This window comes from Dreissena polymorpha, chromosome 6 (genome assembly GCF_020536995.1).
Source record: "Dreissena polymorpha isolate Duluth1 chromosome 6, UMN_Dpol_1.0, whole genome shotgun sequence".
NCBI classification, from domain to species: domain Eukaryota; kingdom Metazoa; phylum Mollusca; class Bivalvia; order Myida; family Dreissenidae; genus Dreissena; species Dreissena polymorpha.
In genome coordinates this window covers 33951548-33978677 of record NC_068360.1, presented here as the reverse complement: position 1 = coordinate 33978677, position 27130 = coordinate 33951548, and the positions used below count along the sequence as shown (strand labels likewise).

Below are 27130 nucleotides of genomic sequence, written 5' to 3'. Positions count from 1 at the left end.
AGAACATGATGATGATGATGATGATGATGATGATGATGATTATGATTATGATGATTATGATGATGATTATGATGATGATGATGATGATGATGATGATGATGATGATGATGATGATGATGATGATGATGATGATGATGATGATGATGATGATGATGATGATGATGATGTGATGATGATGATGATGATGATGATGATGATGATGATGATGATGATGATGATGATGATGATGATGATGATGATGATGATGATGATGATGATGATGATGATGATGATGATGATGATGATGATGATGATGATGATGATGATAGTGATGATGATGATGATGATGATGATGATGATGATGATGATGATGATGATGATGATGATGATGATGATGATGATGATGATGATGATGATGATAGTGATGATGATGATGATGATGATGATGATGATGATGATGATGATGATGATGATGATGATGATGATGATGATGATGATGATGATGATGATGATGATGATGATGATGATGATGATGATGATGATGATGAAGAAGATGATAACATGTCCGTTTGCTTATTAATTTCACTTATCTAAACTCACACTTATTGAACAAAGATTACGCTGTGACACCTTTTTGTAAAAATGGAAATTTGGTTTAAAATGCCGCTCATGAATTATTTTGATGACCAACTTACAATGACATTACATATCTGTATTTAATGCATAAATACCCTACATTGTGAGATGCTTATTTATGATAATCATTAGCAAATTAATACACCACCTCCAGTCTCAACGAAGTTCATAAATATATTTAAACGACAACCCGATTCAAAACATGGCTAACAATTCCGATCATTTAACCGGGCACTGCAGATGGTTACCTATTTCACATGAAGTAATCTTGAATTTATATGCATCACAAATACGTTGCTTTCGCCTTAAAAGATGCTGTCGTTTTTTTTTCAAAAGATTAAATAATTGCATTAATGCAATATTATTTTATATATAATAAGTGCGCACTACCACTCGAACGTTGACACACGGTACCGTATGATCTTAAGTCGTTAAGCGTTGTATAATGTTAACAGCAGCATTTACTAATTTTCAACTTATGCTCGATATTCATTAACTACGTTTGATCACACAATTATCCAGAGGGTCAGAAGTCGTTGATCAGTAAATTCGAGGCTTGAGTAAACCGCTATTATTATATGAACACATTACGTTTATGTCTTTTGACCTGCAGACGCGATTAAATTCGACGTTACTGTAAATTTATTGGTGCGTCAGTTAATAACACATGGAACAGTTGTGTTATTAATATTGCATTCTTGCAATCATATCTGACGAATGAGGTGGTTTTAAATCTGATTGAAAGCATTCATCAAACATTTCTTCAAACGCAAAAAAGAGAGAAAAAAAAAACACACAATTAGCATAATGGACAGCGATGTATGAACGGGGATAATGTCTAGGGACAAAATCATCTATAGGACTATTTATCCACATATGCAGGTTATAACGTTATGAGAGGAAAATATTAATTTAAACAAATTTCACAAAAGCGTAACCTTATCGTCATTCCTACTTCACGTGCAAACCTGTGTAAAGAGTATTGTTATTATAAAGTTTGATCGACACTATTGTATGTAGCCCACAACAACAACTGAAAACAATCGAGTTATGTTTTGGGTGCATACATGAACCTTGCTTATGCTTACTATATATATTACGAAAGGTTACCAACTGCATATAAACGATCGGGAGTCGTGTTTGTCCGCAAACTATTTTGAGAAACATAACCACTGCAATGCAGATAAATAAATCACTGTTGTTAAATTAAGTTTAACAATGCATTTTATGGGATAGCGCTTAATTTTAATAAGTTATTTCACGAACTACTCCTTGCATAAGATTGGAAGCATATTTTTACGGTATTTGGTAACCTCTCAATAACGACGCTATGAAACTTGAACTAAAATCCAATATTCGCCACGATATAGGTAAACTATTAAGATTTCACCAAACATGTATATAATTTAACAGCCGTTCGTTTTTTGTGATATTTGTTTATCTGTCGTTAAAACATTGCAACTTTAAAACATGTTTATTCAACGTTTAGATTTGTATTTGCATTTGACAAAAACAAAAACGGCTATTTAGAATATTAAAACTGTGTCCTTCGACTTATTAAGCTCTCATTGGATATATATATATATCCAACATATATTAATATATATATATATAAGTGAAATGCAATATTCATGACATTTGGTCATGTTGTTACGATATCTGTGTACAACTCCGTGCATTAACTACCAATTACACAATGACTGTTTTTCATGCTGGTAAAAACATAACATTTTGTACTTTTACCTGTGATTTTGTATAAGGTTTGGTAAATTCCGCGCATAGTGTAACCTATTATGTGAATTCTGACTTAAAATGTGACATTAGCACAGTTTCCCAGAACGAGTATCGTTAAACATTCGAAATTTAAATCATGATTTCACTATAATGTCCTGGTAATACTCAAAATGCTTTTACAATAGTTCAAATTACTGTTAAATATTTTAAAAGAGATTCAAATACTGTAATTCTAATAATTCATTGACACATGGAAATTCAATATCAGTTTGAAATGGTGAAAATATTTATATTTAACGACACTTCAATGTTATTCTAAAGCTATAAATGATCGGTGTATTGGTTGCAACTTTGTCATAGCTATGTTTCATCAGAATCGCCAGTATTCGGTTTAAACAAGCGTTCCCATTCGCCACATAAACAAAAGTGTGTTCACCTTTATAAACCTGCTTACTAAAGTTCAAAACGCACTATTTTTAGCAACACATCCGATCCTTGGAAATCGTTCAATTGTCTGTTTCGTGAGTCATTGTATTTTTTATATTTAAGATTCACTTTTGAATCATATAGAAGCTTCTCCTGTATATATAACCACTCATCAAGACTAATTAACAATTGTTCGAATGAATCATTAACGTGAGCTCGATAATAACATCAATCATCACACGTTATAAAATGAACAAATTTAAATGGATTTCTATTTTTTTAATTAAATGATAGTGGTATTGTATTTGGTCGGCATATATCATTTTATAAAAAATGTAATGGACATGTTAATTTTGAAAGTATAATAAAATAATACCTAATAATTTTGTTAACAACTTAGTGTTAAGATATGTATTACAAAAAAAAAATGCACGTAAACGTTGCTATATGTTTTAATTAAATCGATGTATGCAAGGTCTTATTTAAATACAAATACTGTATACAACATTCACAATATTACTTGCAGTATGCCAGATATTGTTTAAAACATAATAGTCAATTTTCATTTTATGATTTTCATAGTAATTTTTTTTTCAGATAGCTTTAATTTGCCACTATCCGTACTTAATTTCCACTGCGAGCATAAATGTTAAGTTAAGTGAAATTTTCAAAACTCAAAGTACTAGTATATCTTATGACAATCATACATGCCAAAGCTATGGCTATTGCGATCCTAAAGAATGCACAGTTAGAAAGACGGATAAAAAGACGTATACAGATTTCGATAAGAAAATCATTCACTTGTACAGCAGTAGAAGTGTAATGATAAAACATTAATATCCAAATTATTACCAGAATCTAAAAAGGATAGTATTACATTTTTTTCAACGTGTTTCATCTGTAATCTATGTATATTATGCTTTGCGTTGAAATTCACAATAGCATAATAAATAAGACAACTATTAGTCCAAATAAATCTTCAGGCTGGTCTTGCGCTATGTTGGTCGCATAAAGCTTAAGGTCATTTATTTGAATGACCGGAGCAACATATACAAACGTACTATTTAATCACGAGTCAGCATAAACATTGGCTGTTATTTCACAAATCTTTGTATCCGGCTCCGAAGTTCAGCTGACACATTAGTTCAATGTTTTCCCGCATCAACTTACCATGATGGGATATCGTAAATTTGTACTTAAGGAATGTCGTAAAATGACATTTGAATTGTCATTTTGAGTCTTTACTGCTAATGAACAGTCTTGAATCTTTATACAGAGTTTAAGGCAACTAATTAAACTGGGAAAAAGCTAAACTCTTGAAGCGTGCCTTGAACGCAATAATACTACATGTAGCAGTTGCAATGTTTTTAAACACGTTCTTAGCACGACACGTTTTGGTTATGTTATACTAACACTACATTTACGAATTTACAATATGAATATGTGTTAACTCTTTTTCTTGTGATCTCGAGTCACACGCTATATGAAAATCTTTTAGTAAGTAGTGTTATTTGGGATACTTTTATAAATGTAGAAAAAAGCAACCTTAGAAGCATTATCACATAAAAAATCGTGTTCACTTCCGCAAGCCTTTACACAAATGCCTATTTTTAGAAAATTAGTTGTTCTCATAATTATCGATAATAAGACAACATTGTTTTTAAGATCTATGACAATTTTTTCGATACTTGTGATTTTGACAACTTGTTATCAAGTTTATGTGCATGATTTATTATAGTTTTCAAATGTGAATTCAAATACCTCTCTGACATGTATTTATAAACGATTTCTTATGAATATTAATTAACCTTGCCCTGGGAAGGCTCTTTAAACGAAAAATACCATAGATAACGAAAGTATCGTTCCTTATAAGTCTGCACAGTCTCATCTGGGACGCAATTTCACGCCCATGCATTAAGCCCGTTTTCCCTGAACGACCCTGATCTATATATTGAGTCAAACATTCTGGAAAGAAGTTGAACATTCTTACGGACTAAAATATGCGTACTGCAATGGTTTGCTGACTTTTTTGTTCATAATTATTTACAATAAGGTGTTTCATAGTATGAACCTTGTTATGGAACAACAGGTCTTAATGCATGTTCGTAAAGCATATGCACACGCATATCAGGAACAACTGTTCTCCTTTAATTGAATGTTCGTTTAGAATAGACCTCCTTTTAACGAAAAATGATATAAAAGCAAAAACAAAATATTGTCGTCCTTGGTTAGCCTATGCGAGTTTATGAAATGTTTTGAAATAAAATTTATGTCAGTTATATATTTAGCAAGCAGTTTGTACACACCCTGTGTGGAAACCAAAGAGTTTGGCTCCGGTTCATTGCTGGTATAAAACAATCTAGAAATCTGCATAATGCGCAAATGGGTACTTTGACAATACGGTCATCGTGACTCCAGGCCAGCTTGCACATGCGCGCAGTCTGGTTAGTCGCTTTGCTGTTCGCTATAAAGCCACAAGGTGCTTCGTGGATTCATAAGCAGTGTAGCTCTTGTTCAGGCTCTTTTGTCGCTACCCTTGGCGCAAGACCAAGTTACGTTTCACGCGGATCAAAATGCTTTCAATTTTGTCTGAATTGTTCCGTTTTCGCACATGTCATTGCATATATTTTCACAAACAAGTCGGAAATGTGTTAATTTGTTTAAATATTTGTAAAACTTATTTTTGAATAAAGTGCTTGTTTGTTTACCTGCTTTGTTTCTGATTTGAACAGAGTATTGAATAGGTGAATATACAATATGCTCAGCCAAAGTGATTGTCGTTTACTTTTCTGAACGCCGTTGGTTTATTTTTAAACTAGTTTTTTGTTCACTAAAAAAAGAAATTTAACATATTCTAGAGGTTTATTTGCATTCAGTACTCACAATATGGAAATAAGAAAAAGGCAATCCAATAGATCTTGCAAGGTATTGTTCCAATAATTGACAAGGACAATCAAACACGTTCAGCTCTTTCATTATGCTAGACAATACTCGTTTGCGAAACGTAAACGGTAATTGTTTGATTAATCCATAGCTCTTTACCTAGATATTTTAAGATATGTTGCGTTCTATGTTTAAAGACATTGCCTCTTAGGGCGGTATTGAATATTTTCGCAGTTTTGGAATTTCATCGCATTGATATTTAAAGTGCCTTTTTTGCAGGGGAGGTGTTATCATCTACAATGATAACCATTCAAGTATTAGCCTCGTTTTTGAAAAAGCTGTCTAAATGGATCCGTGCAAAGTGCCGTATGAAAGAAGCCTGCCCAGTCCGGAAAGGATAATCAGAGTCAACACCTTTCGTTTAAACTTTGTAAATGAGTACAAGAGACTTATTTTAAACGTTAAATCCCATATAACTGGATAGTTTCGTTTCAAAAAAGCCTGTGTGGACTGCACATGCTTATCTGGGACAACACTGTATCATATATCTGCCTGATATAACGCTGCCTGATATATATTATTTTATATCCTGGTCAACAGGACGTTCATATATCAGTCACATGTGGAGGACGGTAATATTACTCGGAATCAAATATAAAGTAATCATTTTTAGTAAATTCGAATTAGATTCAACAAAAAACAATTTGATACCAAGATGTAATATAATTTAAACGCAAAATGCAACACAAACAGCAAAAAAACATTGTTTACAAATATTAAGCGCGCGTGCTCATGACGTCAAGTCAAACGACAATGGTCATAGTCTTTCCCGCTAACACTGCAGCTTTTTAGCGATTGTTTCATTATTTCTTTAAAATCGGGGACGTAGTGGCATTATAAAAAGAAAAACAGATTACTGCCTGATCTTTTTGTAATATATCAGGCTCGGCACGTATAAAATAACGCTTCGGCAAGCCTCGCCGTTATATTATTCTAAGCCATGCATGATATATTACAAAAAGATAAGGCAGTTACCTGTTATTCTCTATTTACACACATAAATAAGCCCAAGAGTTCTTATAAGAGGTGCATATAACAATTGAAGTTCGATTCCAATAGAAGTATTTATGTTTAGATAACAAATGTTGTTGACAACAAATATTCATTTCCTTGTGTAGCGTTTCGATTTGCATTAAAGAAGAGCACATACCCCTTATATTGTTCCCGCGTTCTATTCAGTCCATTTTATAAGGTAAAATACATATGTTTCGATCAAATGTGATGAAATCATTAGGCAATACATTGGTATTAAGATCAAATGAATGTGTTCTCGAGGCATCTATAAAAAAAAATACAATAATTTCAATACCAATATATAACTCTCATCTCAAGAGCTAGAAGTAATGCCTTTTTTCCTACAAATCGTAGCTTTAAGAAGTAACACATAATCAATACGAATTCAATAGTATACGTAACGTAATACATTCAATATAATACGTCACACAATAATGTTTTTAAAAAACTCAATATCATAAACAATTCATGTAATAGTTAATACTTCTTCTTTACATATATAGAGTAAATCAATATTATACGTAACAAAGTAAAAGCATTATATTGTTAATATTCCATATTTAACGTATATAGATAACGAGTAGCAAATCATACGAGACCAAACGTGATACGGGTTCACATGGGTACATGCCAGGAGTAATTTGTAAGCATGGTCAGTAATAAACGTATTGATTGTTTAGAATCTTACAGAGCTGAGCGACTTATCAGAAAGTGTACATTGTCCTCCCCTACTAGGGGTTGATAGATTTGGTTGGATTTGGTCGATGCATCCATTGCTTGATAAACAAAAATTGTATGGACACCAACATCAATACAGGCAAATCGGTCAATTCAAAAATTGGGGATGTATTTATGTTTGTAAATATACTTAACTTCAATGTAAAACATCAGTTCTTCTTAAAATTTCTCGCAATAATATCTTTAAAAGCAATACTGGAAAACATAAATTGTATTGAATATCAATAATATTTACCCATTAACAAAATACTGGTAGAGAATCTATGTGCATCTAATAAATACATATTTGTTGGTTATGATAAACTTCACACACTAAATATGAAAATATGCCGGTAAGGAATCGGTGTTGCTTTTTTAAAATTATTTATGTAAAACGTTAATTTATTTTTGCTTTAATTGTCACACTATGTCTGCTACTTTTATTTGCATAACCTGTTCGCCTATGAGCCGTCACTCTTAATGCATGACTTTGAGATCAAAACGATTGAATAATAGCACCCATTAAAATAGATTATAAGCTAATACGAATACATTTATATTGACCTTATATGATATTAGCTCTCAATGTAAGGCTATACTCATTATTCATTAATAGGAACTCACATTGATATATAATGTGTGTAATCCGGTACCATAGCAGCTCCAGCAATCAAGCGCTGATAGACGTGTATGCCAAGGGCGATGCAGATAATACGCAGCATACTTCTTCAACGAAAAGAACACAGCTTCATAGCAATCGACACAATGCAAAACCTACACATGAAATCATTGGGGATCTCTACAAAATCGCAATGGAACTTTCAAACAGTAAACATATTGTTTAAAACAAAGCAAAGCCTCATTCTACTCAAATAGTCTTATTTTCAACATGATTGCTATAGACTTTTGACAATTGTGGAAACCTTATTTGTTAAATTCATCCATGTTATATCTGGTAATTGTGAATCGTGTTAGTTTCGATTATGCCTTTTTCCAATCAGGAACATGTTTGTATGTGAATATAAGGGTCGCGCTCATCATGTGAATGATTTTTTAATGACCAAATGGAATGCAGTTTGCGCAAATATAATGCAGTAACAGAATAAGCATTAATATTAGGTATTAATTACACTGAAAAAAGAGTTGTTCACATTGTTTCCCGATTAGGTATATATATATTATATGTATACACAATCATGTTATTGTTAATTAAGTACGATTCGATGGTTAGTTATGTTTAGTTAAAAATTGTTTTATCTAAGGAACGATCGATGGTTAATTTGCTTTCTATGTGGCAGTGTAGTGTACGCCAGTTATTGTATGTAAATATTTCATGAAAACACTATATTTGTCTCAGCTGAATGGGTTATTGTTATAAATATTGAATAAGCGTTAAGTAGCCTACCCGTACCTCTTCAGACGTGTACATCAAAATGACTACTTTCATTGCCAACCGCTTTACTTGATAGCTTGATTAAATTATCTCTGCGAATTTTCATATTTGACTCCGCGATAGAGTCTCCAAACAATAACAGTATGATAGAGACATTATTGGTGCCGGCACCAACTTGTCAATCTACAATAGCGCGCCTATATTCCTCGTTGTCAATTTCCATTTGCTCGTGCAGTGACATCAATAGTTCCATGTGAAGATGTGACGTCAGTTTAACAACTACTCCTGTGTGATATTTGTTGCGATCGGAGAAGCAGCGATTATTTGGAAGAACGCGTTGCAGTGTTTTATTCGTCATGACATGTAGGATAATACTCCGCTTTGCATCTTTTGTTTCCTGCATGTAAGTTAATAACTGATTTAAATATTGTATATTTCATTTTTATTTATGAATATTTTAAAATACATTGACGCATTAATATATAAAATAAATATATATTAATAGTGCACATTTCATAAGGGTTACTATAATATATGTCTACGCAATTATAAAATATATATGTCACTTTTTCATAACTCTAATAGACACAGTATTTATATTGCATATATCCATGGCAAACACTAAATAGAATTCCAGAAAATACACAAACATAAATTTAAATCATGACATATTAAAAACTAACATATATTTGTGCTTTACTAAAAATATAAACATCACTTGCTGATATATGGGTTCGACATACAATTCCAAGTTCTTGCTTCTTTCCATAAGGTAAAATGATGTACACATTCATATACACTGCGTTCATTAAAAGGATATAGAGAATACTAGGTTAGTGTTGAATACAGAGAAGTTTATGTTGCGAGGCTTAGAACGCCGGAAGCGCGAGCCTTGGCGTTCGGGCCGAGCAACATAAACTTCTCTGTATTCAACGCTAATCCTAGTATTCTATTTATCCCATTTGATTTTTTCAACGTGACATTTAACATAAATAGATCTAATAACATTAACCATTATTTAAATTCAGTCATAAAAGCGCTTAAAATCTAACAAATGTAACCATGCGTAGTGATATACATGTATTTGTTCTGGTACGCAAAATAGTCTTTAAAAATTCACACACAAACTGTAAAACAAGTAAAAATATCACCATATGCCTACATTCAATTTTACGCAGTATGCGAATTTTAACACATTACGACCGCGAAAAGAAGATTTTACTTTACTATAATTCATTTTATTTTCGAAAGAAAATGATCAAAATCAAATATGGCGGCGATTGCTCCTGACAAAATGCTGTCGATGTCAACATACATGTACACCATCGACGACCTAGTTCTGGCTACCATAACTTTAAATGTCGCTTTTTATGATTTTTGACTGGCGCGACTTTGTACAGGTCTGTCAATACTAAATAAACTGTACGCTGAAGTTTCTTTAGCTATCGAAGACCTTGACAATTTTGACGAGTAAACAGACAATTGCAGCGACTGACACTTTATTTCACAAAATATACAGGGTAATACGTTTTCCGACTTCGGACGACGAATTTAAGGACGCGTAGAACGTGTTTTTTTTATATAATGTTATGGGTATGCCGTGTGTGATCCGATGCATCAATGGCGCCCATGTTAAAATCATTTCCCCGAGAACAGGGAACGAAAAAAGTACATACAAAAATCAAAACATGTAAGAACTAGTATCTTACCTTTAATTATCCTTTAAAATCCATCTAATAATCCATTTAACTCAATAATTGACGATTTTGCATCTAGGGTCTTTAATAATTATTTTAGCATAGTTAAATAAAGACCCTTATGCCATTCTATCACTTTATTCAAATGAGTTTATGAACGCGATAAACTTTCTTCTTCGTCACACGCTACGTCATGTACTCTACATTACTGCTGTTCTAATGAAACGGAGCAGTTTATCTAATAATAGCCGTTGGTAAACTCGGTTGCATTTGCAGATTTCTGCATACAAACATAATTATGAGTAAACTTGCACAATGTTTTATTTATCTATGGTAAATGCCCTTATTATACGAGAAAATAATTTAATATATAAATACACAAAGAATGGAAAACATTCCAGTACACAACAGATAAATGAGTAGAAAATACCCGTGTACAAAATGGGACGTTCCCAATGCCAGTGTGGTGCTATTTTTACCATCTTATACTTTACACGGCTCTATGCCTAACGTGAATAAAATAGGAAAGCAAACATAGCAGATTATTCATGAACTGTGCGATATGTGTATGGCTTGTTGTACATTCTTAATATTTAAGTTCAATGTCAAAAGTATATGCTTTGGTTATAAACAATGCACATTACACGAATTAAGGAAAATGTGATCAATTGTCAATTCAGATATGTCGACATACAGTACATGTAGAAAACATGTGAAATGAGTCGCGTTTATAATAAATCGTCAAAAAAATGGGGAAAATGACGCAATAAGTATGTCATTTTATGACGCCATCAATCAGCTGATTCATTATACGGATGGCGAAAAATCATGTCATATGACTAGATTTAAAGGTTGAAGGTCGTATAATTTTGAAGCTTATGTTTTGTCGACTTTGTTTCTTATGAAAAATCATTCAGTGGTAAAGTAAATATAAATAAAAAAAAACAACAAAACAAAAATCGTGTAATTTTATATTTTATGTCAACATTTCTTTTGGAGAATATGTCATATATATATTTTTCTGCAAAATATGCACATTTCCTTCTAATGGGTGACCTTAAAATTCGATCAATGAACCAAACAATATCGACCTAATTTTAGCGCATATCGCATGACGTCATTTAAACAGTAGTCCGTGCACGCGACAGGTATATTCCACCGTGTTGAATACAAGCAAGTATATTCCACAACGTGTTATACCGTCAGTGTCGCGGTGAAAATGGGATAAAACCTTTTCTGAAATGAAAATGTGTGAACTGCTGAACTTTAGTATACAGGTGACGTTAAATCAAGTAAGAATCTTGAATTTAAGAATAGGTTTTAATAATGCTGAAAATATCATTATAATACTATTTTAATCTTGTGTACACTATTTAAAATATTAATCTTAAACAATCGGGATTGACAATTGTTGTTGGCAAGACTTTAAAATGGTCTTATGAAGCATGTCCAGTGAACATTATGTCGTATTTATTTGCTGTTTAAATACACATATATATTCATACCTTATATTTTAAATATAAATAAACAATAAACATCACAAACGCAACATTAAACAATTCATGGCTAATGATTAGATAAACAAATGCTCAAACATCGATTAAACTTTTAATGAAATATTTAGTAGTATCGGTGAATAAATCAACCACATATAGCTTTGTTTAAATGTGTTGTTGTTATTTTACAAAGACATTTACATAAAAGACAAAATCATGGCTGTGATTATTCCAATAAACATCATTGACATTCGTTGTTATGCACACTTTAAAATCGGTATTATTTGGAAGACATTCTTTTTCTTTGATTTTGAGGTTTAACTGGTCCATGATTAAAAGGGGCCTGTGCACGTTTTGGTAAATTGACAAAATTAACAAAAATGTTTCAGATTCGCAAATTTTCGTTGTAATTATGATATTTGTGAGGAAACACTAATACTGAACATTTACTATGCTCTAAAATGTCCATTATATGAATCTTTGCAAGATTTAAACAACTGAAAATTATAAAGCTTTGAAACGCGGACCGATTTAAATATTTGGAGAGTTATGTTGTTGTCGTTGTATTGTGTGATACTAAATGGATTGCTTATATAAAGTATTAAAATCACGTCGTTTTAGCGATAAACTTTTACTACAGGACTCTAAAGGTCAGTGGTTTGAGCCCAGTTGAGGGTTACTTTCTCTTCTTTCTTTAATTTTATTATTGTTTTTTTACTGGAGATTTTTTAGATCAAATGCTTACATTTATCGATATAAGCATGTAATTGTAAGCTTTAATACATGCCAAAATCTGTGCAAAGGTCCCTTTAACACAAACACGTCGGAACATGACAGACACGCTTTGCTATTATTGCTCAATATCAAAACTCAGTATGTGTCTATTTTTTTTTAAAACACAACATTTCGTGAACAATAACAAATATGTAATTTACCATGTTTCATGCTGTACAAGTGGTCAAAGTATGGCCTCTGTTTACCAATAAGAAATTGTTGATAACGCACAGAACGAATTTAAAAGAAATACTATAAATTTGAACTGTGGACACAATTGTGTGATGTGTGATTCAAATATTTTTCACAAACAGACAATTCACAAGTCTCTTAATTTAATAAACTCTCAAAAGCTAATTTGGACAGTGTAGTTTAGCCTTGATAGAACACATCATTTTCGTTTGAAAGAATCGATCAAAATAAGTAAATGTGACTTTAAGAACTTTGTTTTTCTTGACGTCTTAGAACCTGTAATGTATATGTCATCTAATGAGATTAAAGCGTCTTTGTTCTTGAAAATAAGGCTTATATAGCGCAAAAGTTCAACAACATAATTGCTAAGTAACAATCTGTAATTGGTAATGATATGTATACAGTTCAATATCTTCAAATAATTGGCACTTTCAATTAACAATCTACTTGTATTTGAATTGTTATATTGATAGTTTACTGTCGCCTAACATAACGTAACTAAATTGTATAAAAATAACACAGGTATTTGGTTTACGTGGCTCGTTAAATCGAGCAATACCGGATAGTTCTTCATACAAACGCCCTGACTAAATATTAGGAAATAAGGTGTTAATAACATCTTCGGTAAATAGGTCTCGTAGGTCAGGACTGACTTGCCATTATATGCATTGCTTGAGATGAAACCATAAAAACTCACTCAACTTGACATTTTGATAATTGATCGGTTAAATACTTAAAATGCAATTAGAACGGTTATAGAATAGACAATGGGTGCCGACAAAAAAGGATTCTTCATTTTTATAATGCGCAGTTTTTGTGTCGTGTACAATGTCTGAAATGCAATGCATATTTAAAGGCAGAAATACATAAACGATTTGCATTCGCATATTTTGCTTTTATCAAGTCCCCAATATATGTCATCTAGATTATTGTTAATTAAGCACTTCATGTTGTACATAATATAATATATGGCCTGCTGACTCCGGGTTATATTTTTGTCACCTTTTGACACATTTTGAAATTCAAATATTAACTGACATGTCACCATGTTTTCCGTCGTATAGCCTAATCCGTAATATCAACTATTATTTGTTACGCACTTGCTATTTAACAATATGTAACCAGCTGACAGCTGGCCACTTGTAATGAAAACATTTGAAGTATAAGTTATTAATGCACTGTTTTCAGAGATGATAAGTAACTGTGACCGACATGCATAATGGAATCAACTTACTAGAGTAGAATTTTATTTTGAAATATGACGCTTACCTTATGCAGAAAACATGTACATTATAAGATGTGCTCAGAACAAAATCTTGCTGTTGTTTGATTAAAATTTTCCCACATATACGTAATGTCATTTGTTTCATATAAATGTATTATTGTTTGGCCGCTCAAATACACAAATCGATAATACAAGTGATGATCGTCCTAAGAAATTGTTGTGTATGAAAAGTATACATTATCTGTATTTTACACGAAACGTGAGCATAATGGAACATAATTTGAGTATTCATTTGCAAACATTAATAAATATTTACGAGCATATCAATTACGCAGTTGCGTCAACGTCTTTGTATATAACACAACAAAACAGAATAGTTTATATAGTAAATCAATTCCTCCGGCCCATAATGCGATATTTATCGCAATGTAAAAAGCGTGGTATCAATTATTTTGATATCATCATTTCAACAATATCTACATAATCGGGATTCAAATGGTAAATGGAAATGTCTACCAAGTTCAACCTTGTGTTTATGATTTTCACTTCCAAAGTGTGCAAAAGCAATTTTATATTTGGTTTGAATACTGAGGGAAAGATATCTATCGGGATCTAGATGCGTTTTGAAGATTTAATAATGATAACAGCGACTAATATTTGGTATTGAGTCGTGCCAATTTATCGTATGGCAGTAAATAAAACGTTTTTTTGAAAATATTAATAAATGAGATGCCCCAAGATTTGTTATTGTTGTGGCCTAACAGTCCCTTCCGATATTGTCTAGTGATACAAGAATTAAGTAACCGTTTCTATGATAACGATCACTGGGTATTCGCAGCAAATTGAACCACAATGCACATTTATATTTCCTCGTCGGGTTCTAGTAACATTGGTTCTGCATACGGAATCATTAAGACACAACACTATACAGTCCTTAACAACAAACTTATTGTTTAGTGGTATTTCGGCAAACAATTAAAACGTCCATACATATACTTTTAAGTTACCATATGGAAAAAACTGATTGAACATAGACCCTGCACTTAATTGTGGCGTTCAATGATAAAATGATGATAAAATGCACGGTAAAATATGAGAAATGGTTCATACCTCTTTGTAGTTATCGCATTATAATACTGATCTTCCAGTCAGCCTGCAAACGTTATAGTACCCCATCTTTCAGATACGATCCGATCAACGTGGTAAGACTGACTCGTTGTTCAATATACTGATAATTGGCCGAAGTTGATCTGCACTATTTCTTAGATGGACACGTGCAATCAACTGATTATAAGATATTTAATCGTGTTCTTTTTCTTTTATCACCCATACCAAAATGCTTATGATATTACAAATTAAGGCCTGAAATAAAAATATAAGAATATTAAGCAAACTTCTTGTGTATTCATTCGGCAACTTCACACCAAAAGAGTTTGCTGTTTTCATCACCAAACTAAGCTGTTTGTTAAATAAGGCAATATTGTATATTCTTTCAAATAACTACAGTAAGTTAAACAAAATCTTTAACCTCCAACACACAAGGAAAACACGTATGAAATATCGCGAGTAAATACTTCATTTAACATATATGACAAACGAACATAATTTAATAACATGATTTGTTTTAGCTCGTGTCATTTATTAAAACAACAAAATCAAATTTTTACATAGTCAGTTTTTCACGATTATTTACTATGAATGAACGAAGTAGTTTATGCCGTATATCGCATAAAATCATAATATATGCTAACGCACACATTTTTTTATATAGTTATTTATAATAATCGTTCCTCTAACTCAATATTGTAATACTGAAGAACAATAATATAATATAACAATAATTATAATAAAAATCTCATACATTAACATTATATCGGAACAGTTTTGTATGCATCGGTAGCATTGATAGTAATGGTAAAAGTTGTTGGTGTGGTGATGAAGTATTTTTTGACATTTTGTTAAGAGTATTTATCACTGTAAATTGTGTCTTTTTCAGACCGGGCGTTGTTAGTTATCATCCGTTTTTCATTGCACGATATCAACCTGATAATAATGTCTCCGCTCGCAAAGTCCAGACAAGCAGAACACCATTCGAGTATAAGAGGCGAGGGCCTTCGGGATTTGATAGACTGTCCATGGGTTTCATAAAGCAAGACAACGATGAGACCACGGACTCCACTGGGGAATTGTTCGATAATGACATGTACGACAGGCTGTTGGGAAATCTACTTGACAAGACAGCACTTGAGAACTCGCCTCAATACAGTAAACGTTATTTAGACAGACTTTCGTCGGGATTTATGCGCAAGAAACGCTCAACAATCCAAGACAATCTGTCGTCTGTTGTTAATAGTATACCCACTCAACACCTTAATATTCAGAATGAAAACAATGGTGATGAAGATTCGGATAAGAACACGACACGTCAAGTACAAAGCGAAACCAGCGCGGGCTCTGATTACAACAAGCGAGGTTTTGACAGACTGAATGCTGGGTTTGTGAAGCGCCCATTTGACACACTAAACTCTGGCTTTGTGAAACGTCCGTTCGACCGATTAAGCTCTGGATTTGTGAAGCGCCCGTTCGATAGACTAACATCTGGGTTTGTAAAACGTCCTATGAATAGCGTAATTGATGAGCCACTTCAGATGAATGTAGATGATGAAAAGCGTGGGTTTGACAGGTTAAACTATGGCTTTGTGAAACGACCTTTTGACAGACTCAATTCTGGATTTGTCAAAAAGGACGACGAAACTTTTGATAACGGCGATGTAATCAGTGAGAAAAGGTACTTCGCCAGATTGAATATGGGGTTTATCAAACGCAATGACATACTGTCAGGAACTGATACAGCTTCCCGAGTTGATGATAAACGTGGATTTGACAGATTAACCAGCGGTTTCGTCAAGAAAGAGGACATGCTTGAAGATACGGAAGACGTAAGCGGTCTTACAATTGAAAACAAACGGTACTTTGACCGTTTAACAAACGGGTTTGTTAAGAAGAACGACAATTTTAATATTGGAAGCGATGAATACGAAACCGATATGAACAGGCAACGATTCAACAGGATATCCAATGGCTTCGTCAAACGTCCGCAAGAAAACACCAACAGCTCAGACGACCACAAAGAAGACAAAAGATACTTTGACAGATTGAATTCAGGCTTCATTAAATGAAACACAGTATCACACTTTGATGAACAGGCACACGCTTATGATAATCACCGAATATAAGAAATTGTTCATTAACAATTAAATACAATGTTAAGTAGTATGTTTATATAATTCAACATTCAAATGTGGTCATTACCCATAGTATCTATTTAATAGGTTATTTTATTAAGTTATACAAAATAAACAATGTACAATAGTATATGTTTCCATAAGCATTCTCGTGAATAGTTTTTTTTAATTAGAAAGTGCCTTTATGATGAATTAAAAATTATATGACTAAACGAACTATGGTAATTGTAATTAGCTCTCAAATTCTATATCAAGCGAAATATACTTGAACAATTTAAACAAATAGTTGAATCTATTATGCATACATCTTATAATTTGGTTGCTAGTGTTTATGAGCAGGTTTAATTATCAAAGGCATTGATTACAACGTGCCGCCATTTCTTCTCTCTGTGTAAACGGTGATCACTGCTTTACATATTATTTTTACCACACGATATCACCATGCCAACGACGATCAAATTTAAAAAGGCCATTACCATGGCGACTCACTGTAAATTCATTAATATTGTTGTGATAATAATTTTCGTTTATTTTGTGTGCTGACCGATCTACGATTTAAACATAAACGCGTCGGATAATTACCGAAGTAACTGTGTTCCTTTTATTTGTCCACCATTAGTAATCCACACATTTTCGTATCTACGAGAAGTCTTTTGGTGAAAAACCACGAAATCTCATGCCGAGAATATATAATTTACAGAACCATGATTTTGTCTAGATTTTCTAACTTCTTGGTTTCCTTTTTTTACACTGGCGACAAAATGTGTTAAAAAATATTTTTCAAGGTATTGACGCAGATCAAACTAATTATTTCAGAGACATGTATATTGCGCTTGTGCTCGTAAATCGACTATCGAATCGGAAAAGTACTATGTTGTATTTGTTTGTTCTTTAAATAATTGATTCAAATGCACTTTTTTTTAAATATGAATAAAACATCGAATACTAACAATGTATTTGATGTTTTAACACATTTAAAATTTGGTTTTGTATTAAATCGGCAAAGCTTTCAATTTTGATGAATATGTATTATCCAACTAATACACAGGATAGGATACACAAGTTAAACGTTAAATATACATTTCCTTTGCGCGATGATTTTGTGAACAAAATACGTTATTCATCAATGCATTCAACAATGCTTCAACAAAGCCTCACCTCGTGACGTTTTAAGGTATATTACCAATTTGAGAGTTTGTAATTCGTATTGAATGGGACAAAACCTAACACACGACAGTATCTTAAGTGCTCATCTAATGAAAATAGTAAAAGCGTCATGGATGTGTGTTTATTGTTATAGATAAAACGCGAAAGGTAGTTTTTCAACCTGAAGTTAGAATATGTGTGTTACGTCGATAACTTAATGTTATTGTGTTTCATTCAGAACCGGTGATTCGATTGTGTTGGTCAATGTGAACTTCAAGAACGAGCAATGGTTGGATTTATATGGTTATGTCTTATTTTATCAATCAACGTTTATGTTGAACAAAAAGCAAAAATATTAATGTGTTTTCATTTTTTTAATGAATACATCGTGTTCCTTCATAAACGGTTAAAATTAACAAATAGAAAGAAGAACATAACCATTTTCACGTGATATGCTTAATTCAAGTTTCGGAATGACTCTGGTCGGAAGAATTTCAGCATACATACTTTAAGTATGTATTTATAATTTGAAATGGTCGCTTAATCATATGACTTAACAATTTCACTGGTGTTGCAGGTTAAATATTTAAAAAACTGGTAACTAATCAATGAAAAATTAAACCCATTAAACAGCTTTTTGGATTTTTATCTATTAAATGGTTTGATAGAACGTCTAATATTGCGCCCCAATAATATCTGATATACAAAATCTAACTGGACTTGTACACAAAAATATATAATTATACATCCCAAAGTAAACTGTAAGTTATACAAAGAAACTTACTGACCCGTTTCATTACAAAAACACGCCATACACAAAAACAATTACATCATTTAGACTTCCAAGAAAACGGTCAAGGTGTGACTGTAAGCTACCTGAGAAGATACATTATTGTGGGAAGAACACGAATGATATATGTCTTGACAGAAAATCTTACGCAATGCAAGTTAGCTGAAATACTATATTACAGGAACGTTCAAGCCCTTGAGAGACTTATGCATTCTAAGTAATGAAACATTACATAAACTAGAAGTTTGATCATAAACAATGTATGCCTATTCATAGTGAACCATCAAATTAGTCATACTTTGTTTAATTTATATTGTAGAAGCTATAGGTATACACTGCAGTTTGGTCAAACGGTTACAAGAACTCAGAAAAGCCGTGTTATGGTTAGCAAGACATTTTTCAAAGGAATGCGGCATACTGGATTGAGGCAAACCGGAGTTAAGAAAACCGAAGTGAGGCATACCAAACCACAGCGCTTGGACATGGACCTTTTATTGACCTTAATTTCGAAATGTGCAGATTCTTGGTATTATTTACAAGTATTAATGAAAAACCAATAACAAAATATATAAATTAAAATGGCATATTGCTTGTTACTAATTAAATAGTATATATTTTGGCTCGGGGACTGCTTTGTCGTTTCTAAACTTTTGTATGCAATTGTGCATTGTCTCTGGTGAGATTTTTTTATTTTGCGCCAAATGTGCATAAGTTGTTTCCGATAAACATTTGCAAAGTCGCAACAACGACGTTCATGTGTAATTTTGTGAATACACTTATTCTTATGTGGTGCGTTCGTAGCTTGCGTATGCATTTTTCAAGATGCGGGAAAAATGGCAAAACTGTCATTAACATTGCAGAGCGTGTGTTGATTACAGAGGGTCTTATTGGCTTCTTTCTTGAATTCAGAGACACAGTTGTATCGATGTTATATATATGTCATAACAACATAGACCCATATATTTTTTTTTGTTTATTAACAATAAACACTACTTTAGTGGTATTTGAAACTGACGTAGCAATAACGACCGTTGAGAATAACCACAAAGAAGCTCGTAGTATGATCAGACTTGTGTTTATATAAAAATTTTAATGAATTATTATAAGCGAAAATATAGTTTTAAAATTTACATTTACTACTCATAAACCTTTTTTTAAATGTATGTTAGTTATACCCGCTTTTCGCGATGATGATAATGTTCCGCAAAAGTCATTTTGTACATTCCTTTAAGTGTTCTTAACCTGTAAAACCAAAACTTCATCCTCGCCATTTTTTAGATGATATATACTGGACATGGTTTTACAGCCCTTTTCACAGATTTTGGCATGTATTGAAGATTTTAATGAAATGCTTTATGTTGATGAATGTAAAAAATTGATCTAAAACAACTCCAGTAAAACAAGAATACAATTAAAGAAAGAAAAACAAGTTACCATCAAATGAGCTCGAACCACTGAACCTTGGGCTAAATTTATAACGCTTAGACAACTCGGCCATCCGTGCTCATATAATGCGTGATGTATTTTATACTTTATATAAGCAATCCTCGCAGTGTCACACAATATAACGACAACAACAGAACTTTCCAAATTATAAAATCGTTTCGCGTTGCAGCGCTTAATAATGTTCAAGTTTTTAAATCGTCAACAGATGCATATTATGGATATTTTAGAGCATGTTCAGTTTTAATGTTTACCCACAAATATCATAACTACATACGTAAATGTGCGAATCTGAAACAATTTGTTTTATTTTGTCAATTTACCAAAATAGATCCCTTCAATACAAAATCTTGTTCAAACAGTGTATGCTTGTATACGTGGTCGCAAGTTCAAGGTGAAGTTTATATAATATCACAACGCAGGTGCATGCATTTTATTACACTCATTTTGATCATTTTTAATTAATAATTAGATAGATTAACCATTCCTAAACATAGACATCATTTCAACCTCGACGGATTGTCTATAAGAGTATGTATATAAAGCCATATCGTGCATGTGCATAACATTGTAATATAGGTGTCAGATGAGCACAGTGACGTCACACATCAAGTATTGGGATGTAAGACGAATGTACAAAAAAAACATGCGCAAGTTTATTTAAAACATCAAGAACGGTTGCATGGCGGCATTTATTAAATCTGGATAAAATAGCTTATTAAATATGTACTTATTTATTTTCATTTTTTTCGGGGATGATTTCTTAAAATGGTGAAAGTGGGTGCGTAAACCGGGTTAGTTCAAAAAGTTCTTTAGATATCATTTCACGTCCACGCTATGCCGACAATATTCACGACCTGTTATGACAATTCTTGCGCACTTTTGGATCGTTACCAACAAAACGTATGCATACCTTTTACTTAACAGTTCAGTGTGCGTTTGTTTAATGATTTTATGTATGTCATTCGCAGCGTATTGTTCGCATCGGCATTGTATGTGTCAACATATGCAACGAGTATAAGGTGTTCATAACAATTTAATATAAATCCTCTAAATGGTAAATTTTTATAATTTAGAAAACACTTGTTAACAATATTATAATTAATTTCCGACTCAATTGGGTTTTCATTAAAAAGAGACTTTCTTGAAACGAACAAAACCATAACAGCGGAATATATCGACCCTAGTTAGCCTCTACGGACTGCAAAGTCTTATCTACGACACAACTTTACGACCTTGCAACACGCCCAGTTTTTCAGAACGACGCTCAATTAATGCCTCATTTGAAAGGCTGATTATTGAGGCTCCCCAGCCTTATGAAACGGTTACTTGTTGTGATTTTTACCGTCAGATATTCTTCTGAACTCTAGTTAGCTCTATGAACGCGTGTTTGATGGATAATTCATGGTTCATGTGCGGCATTACAAATGCATTCAACATAACATAACGCGATGCTACAGATTCTATCAAACTTAATTCTTGATGAAGTGGGAAGGTAAATTATCAATGCAAGAAATCATTCTCTGTCTCTAAATTACAATTGAGACACGGTCATACTGTTACGATTTAACTATGTTATTTGTCAAAAGCGGCAACTTGCATTACATGTGTAGTTGTTTGCTTGTGTACATAATCTTAGGTACGCGAGGCATGTATAATAATGACTTTGTTTATGTCTTTATATCACTTATTGTGTGTAGACGCTTTATGCATCAATTGATTTAACAAACCATCAGAGTTTGATTTAATTTAATATTACACATTAACGGTGGATCATCATATTTAACATTAAGATGTTAGTTGGTGAATTGAGTATAATGTGTACAATGTTTTGGCACATCGTGCATTTAAAATATGCATTCAAGCGAGTAGCAATATTTTATAAGAAACTTGTGCATTTATGGAAGTAAACAAAAGTGTGATACATTGTATGACATTGTACTATATATATTTATATGGTATGACTGTAAGACAGTCGTTAATGACAAAGTATTCACTAATGTCGTTTATTTTAGCCGTTTCAATGTGGGTAGTCGTTTGGCATGGAAGACGACAGGTCGTCAACGCACCGATAGCGTTACGCCAGTGCTACTTGAGCATCCGCAAGTCTACAGGGGGTCATACTCGTTGACATTACCGACTACACCTCGTTATTAGGCGGAATACGGGGAACCGTTTGCACCGGTATACGGTCGGTCAAGTAAACGTCACCAGTACGTTCTACTTCCGGGCGACGTCTGCTCGGCGTTTGACAACGTTCTACGTCCGGGCATCGTCTGCTCGGGTATCTATAGACTATTTCCGGGCTTGATACAGCTCGGGTAACTACAGTCTTCTTCCGGGCATAGTCTGCTCGGTTATCTACAGTCCACTTCCGGGCTTGATACAGCTCCAGTTATCTGCACTCTACTTTCTGGTTTGATACAGCTCGAAGTTTGCTACGTCGCAGAACACTAACACCGGTACTCAGTTTTGGTTCTGGTCATTGGCGGCTGGACATAGGTTCAGGTCGTGACACTCAATAGTGCTCCACCACTACATCTAATATCTACAGTTGAAATACGTTAACTGAACATTAACTTTGATAATTTGTTGGTTTATTTCTCTTGATAGTCATATCATATTGTAAATAGTTTATTTTAATGTCGTAAATAAATTTATTTATTGTTCTTGTGTAGTTGTATCTGGTTCTGGAGGGGTTATTGCACTGAGTTATCACAGCTTCTGCAATCCTGACGGTTACACATACAATCTTTACCCGGTTTCTTTTTCTTTGCGCATCATCGAGCAACTAAAATTTGACGAGAGGTCTTTAATAACGCTTATAAAGCATGTACTGTAGCCATTTACTGTGTGTTTAGTGCACTGTGAAAACTGCAATTGGTACATTTTGTATAATTTAACGTTAAATAATCGATTAAACGCTGCAATATGTGTTCGGTATTTCAGGGCAACTATGAACGATTACAGATGAATTGCATGATGGTATAAAGGTTTATAAATGCATGCCATGTAATATATATACACAAACGACACTTCAGAACCATTTATTGAAGATAAAAAAAGCAAAGCAGTGTTACTATTAATCATCTTAAAGCAAGCCGAACTATAAACCTCTTTAATACTAAATATAAATTAACTATACACACTTGTGAAAACCCATAGCTACGTTGCATTCGTACTAAAATTTAAACAAAAATACTAAGCCTCATACCATTCTCATCAAAATTCAAACACAAATACGTAGCCTCATATGATTTTTATTTTAATTAAAACAAACATTATTAGCCCCTGTGCATTCTTACGCAAATTCAATAAAAGACAACCTTAGATTCGTAGCAGTACAATTATAATTGCCTAGCCTTTTAGCAGTACAATTAAAATAAAAAATTGCGCAGCCTCATAGCATTATGAATTACATTTTAAATCGTAAACACCATGGCCTTCTTATACAAATGACAAGAAAAATAAAAGGCCATATAGCATTGCTATAATTATAAAAGAACATAATCCTAAGCTTCATTTCATTCTTATTTAAATTAAAACAAACACCCTTAGCCTCATAAACTCCTTATTCAAGCTTAAACACAAATCCTAAGGCTCATTCATTCTTATTAAAAGTTTTATTTACATCCTGAACCACATAACATTCTTATTAAATATACGACATCTTTAGCCCCATAGCAGTCTTATAATATTTAATAATCCTCAGCCATTCTGCAATCTAATTAAAGTCTCTATAACGCTTAAAATCAACGAAAAGTTCGTAAAGTATTTCAAAAAAAAAAATTAACACCTAAACAATCAGTGTTTCTTATAGCAATTTCCACAATTTCAACGCAAGATGTGGTTTGATTACATAGATTTTTGTAGATACAAAATGCTCGTTTTTATTTATTTGTGGACACAATAAATTCCATGCTAATTTCCTGCGAATATATCTATTCATACGACACACGAACTTTAAAATGGTGCCCTGTTAAAACCGTAATAAAAACGAGAGCGCCGATGGCGCTGAAAGCATAGTTGCAAGATACAGGGAAGATGCTGCTGAAGTAAATGTTAAGGTCAAAATATACTAAATAGTTTCCTTATATGTTTCGATATAAAAGCGACAACTTCGAGCAAAAATAAATACAACATTTTGCACATAGAGACCCCCATAACCATACCTTTTCTTGACGGGCATTCTTAGCTTAATCGATTTAAGCAATAAAACAGATATTTCATGTTCAAACCAAAAAAGAATTCGACTCAAATAAAAAAAAAATCTAGTGGATTGTAACCTTTTGCAGTGCCATTTTTTACTTTAATCTCCAACTTTATCCTATTTCAGGGATTTAACACCTATGCTTACCTTCTCAATATCTCCAAACGATAAAACCAGAACAACAGTATAAAGTGTATAACATGCCTTCGAGGAAAATATGATGATTTGTTTAGAGAGTACAGCCTTCATGACTCGATTATTGAGTATATTGTAACCTTAACGATTGCTGACATCAAGAGTCGCCCCCCTTGTTACCAATATGTTCTATTTTTAGAAACGGGAATTCCAAATAGTGACGAATGTGAATGGTTACAAAATGACATAACTATGAAAATAAATACGTAGAATTACATTATTTCACGCATACCATTATGCAACCATCCGTTTTCTTTTCCGACTTGATACATTTACAGATTTCCATTTAATATTTTACAGACACAACACTCGTCCAGAATTCGCGCGAATCCATTAAATCCGATGCCACATTTAAACCGTTAGCTCTACTCGTAACGTTAATTTCTGGCTAAAAGTAAGTCATTTTAACTTCAATTAACACATCTCTATTATTTTCAAACTCTACTTCATCAAATCCATTGAAAGGCAGGTCAGAATCCATGTCATAAATCAGAAAACATTTGACCTCTCACAGAACAGTAAACAAAGGAAATAGAAATTAGGTGCGAGGTCACTATCAACAAGAACAGAATTGTTTTACGAACGAAATTTGTTTTAGTTTCTTAGAAGGTTTTTTCACGTAAAACGGTCTTAGAAAAATTCACTAAAAACGGTGTCAGCAATATTCTTGGAAGAAAACGTAAGAAAAACGTTTCAAAAAAAAAGAGTAAGAATTACCATAAACTAAATTAAAAAGATATTTCGTCTGATTTTTGATCAGGTAAGGCTTCAAAATGGACAACCATTCGATGTGTGTTTTCAAAATGTCGTATATACCTTAAGCATAGGTGCGTTGCACCTATGCTAACGAGCATTTTGTATCCACACACATCTATTTTACCAGACCACATCCGGCGTTGAAATTTCGGCAATTGCCATATGGAACAATGAGTTTTAATTGTTTAGCTTTATTTTACGAAATATTGTACAAAATTTTCGTTGATTTTGAGTAGGATGTTTTTTAGAAAAATAAAAGAATATGCCCCATATAATTGTTATGAAATCTTTAAATCAAAATATATAACTTCGTAACCTTTTCGTTAACAACTATGGATTAATATTTTATAAAATAATTGCTCGATAGTTTAATACAATCGTTATATTGTATCACATATGCATACTTAATGGACACAACAGAGAACACATCGCGCGTTAAATAATAAATCAGATATCTTAGTTTAATTGTAGAGGTCGAAAGAATAAATTGTCATTGATTTTTAAGCGTTGACTTGACAAGAATCAACTGATGTTTTATGTCGGAGGTTTTATAAATCCTTCACTGCAGATACCTATATATTACTGCCTGTTTATTACTGTAAAAACGTGTTTAAGGCACCAACGTTATTCTCTTCTTAAGGTTGTTATTGACAGTTAGTTCAGTGAGATTGTCTATCCTCTCAATTCACCACATAAACGTCGAATGCGATCATACGTAATGATGATATAATTCAGTGATGATCATTATAATTAAATGATAGCATCTTTAATCTGAACTATAACATGAAAGATAGTCGAGCAAATTATAAGTGCTCCATTGCTATAATTTAAGATGCTTAAACACACTCAATTCTGTATCATAGGTTCATCTCTTAATCATGGATAAAATAGCCATAACTATTAAACGTATTTTCTAAGTAACTTTGTTTCATTATTGTGTATGTTAACATGCATTAAATATATGTGTATATGTCCCTATTACTGATGAAGCTTCGTCTGCTATGGATGTTTATGCAACATGAGTTCAAGGGTCACAACAAGTGTTAATCAAGCTGTGTTATTGTGGTTGGTAATGCAGTTAGGCAGTGATTCGTTTGTTCGTTATTATGCTGTTTTATC

The 27130-nt window shown here is 32.8% G+C and overlaps 1 protein-coding gene across 1 annotated transcript; it reads left to right on the top strand.

The window, feature by feature from the left end:
* The first annotated feature begins 16427 nt into the window (after window positions 1–16427).
* Window positions 16428–17405, top strand: LOC127835574 (uncharacterized). The gene has a single exon (XM_052362010.1). It carries the CDS (start codon window positions 16428–16430, stop codon window positions 17403–17405), a length of 978 nt encoding a protein of 325 aa, XP_052217970.1.
* Window positions 17406–27130: the final 9725 nt, after the last annotated feature.

Bases quoted from the DNA above. Each gene is read 5' to 3' on its own strand.
- LOC127835574 (XM_052362010.1), top strand. From the start codon at position 16,428: ATGTACGACAGGCTGTTGGGAAATCTACTTGACAAGACAGCACTTGAG.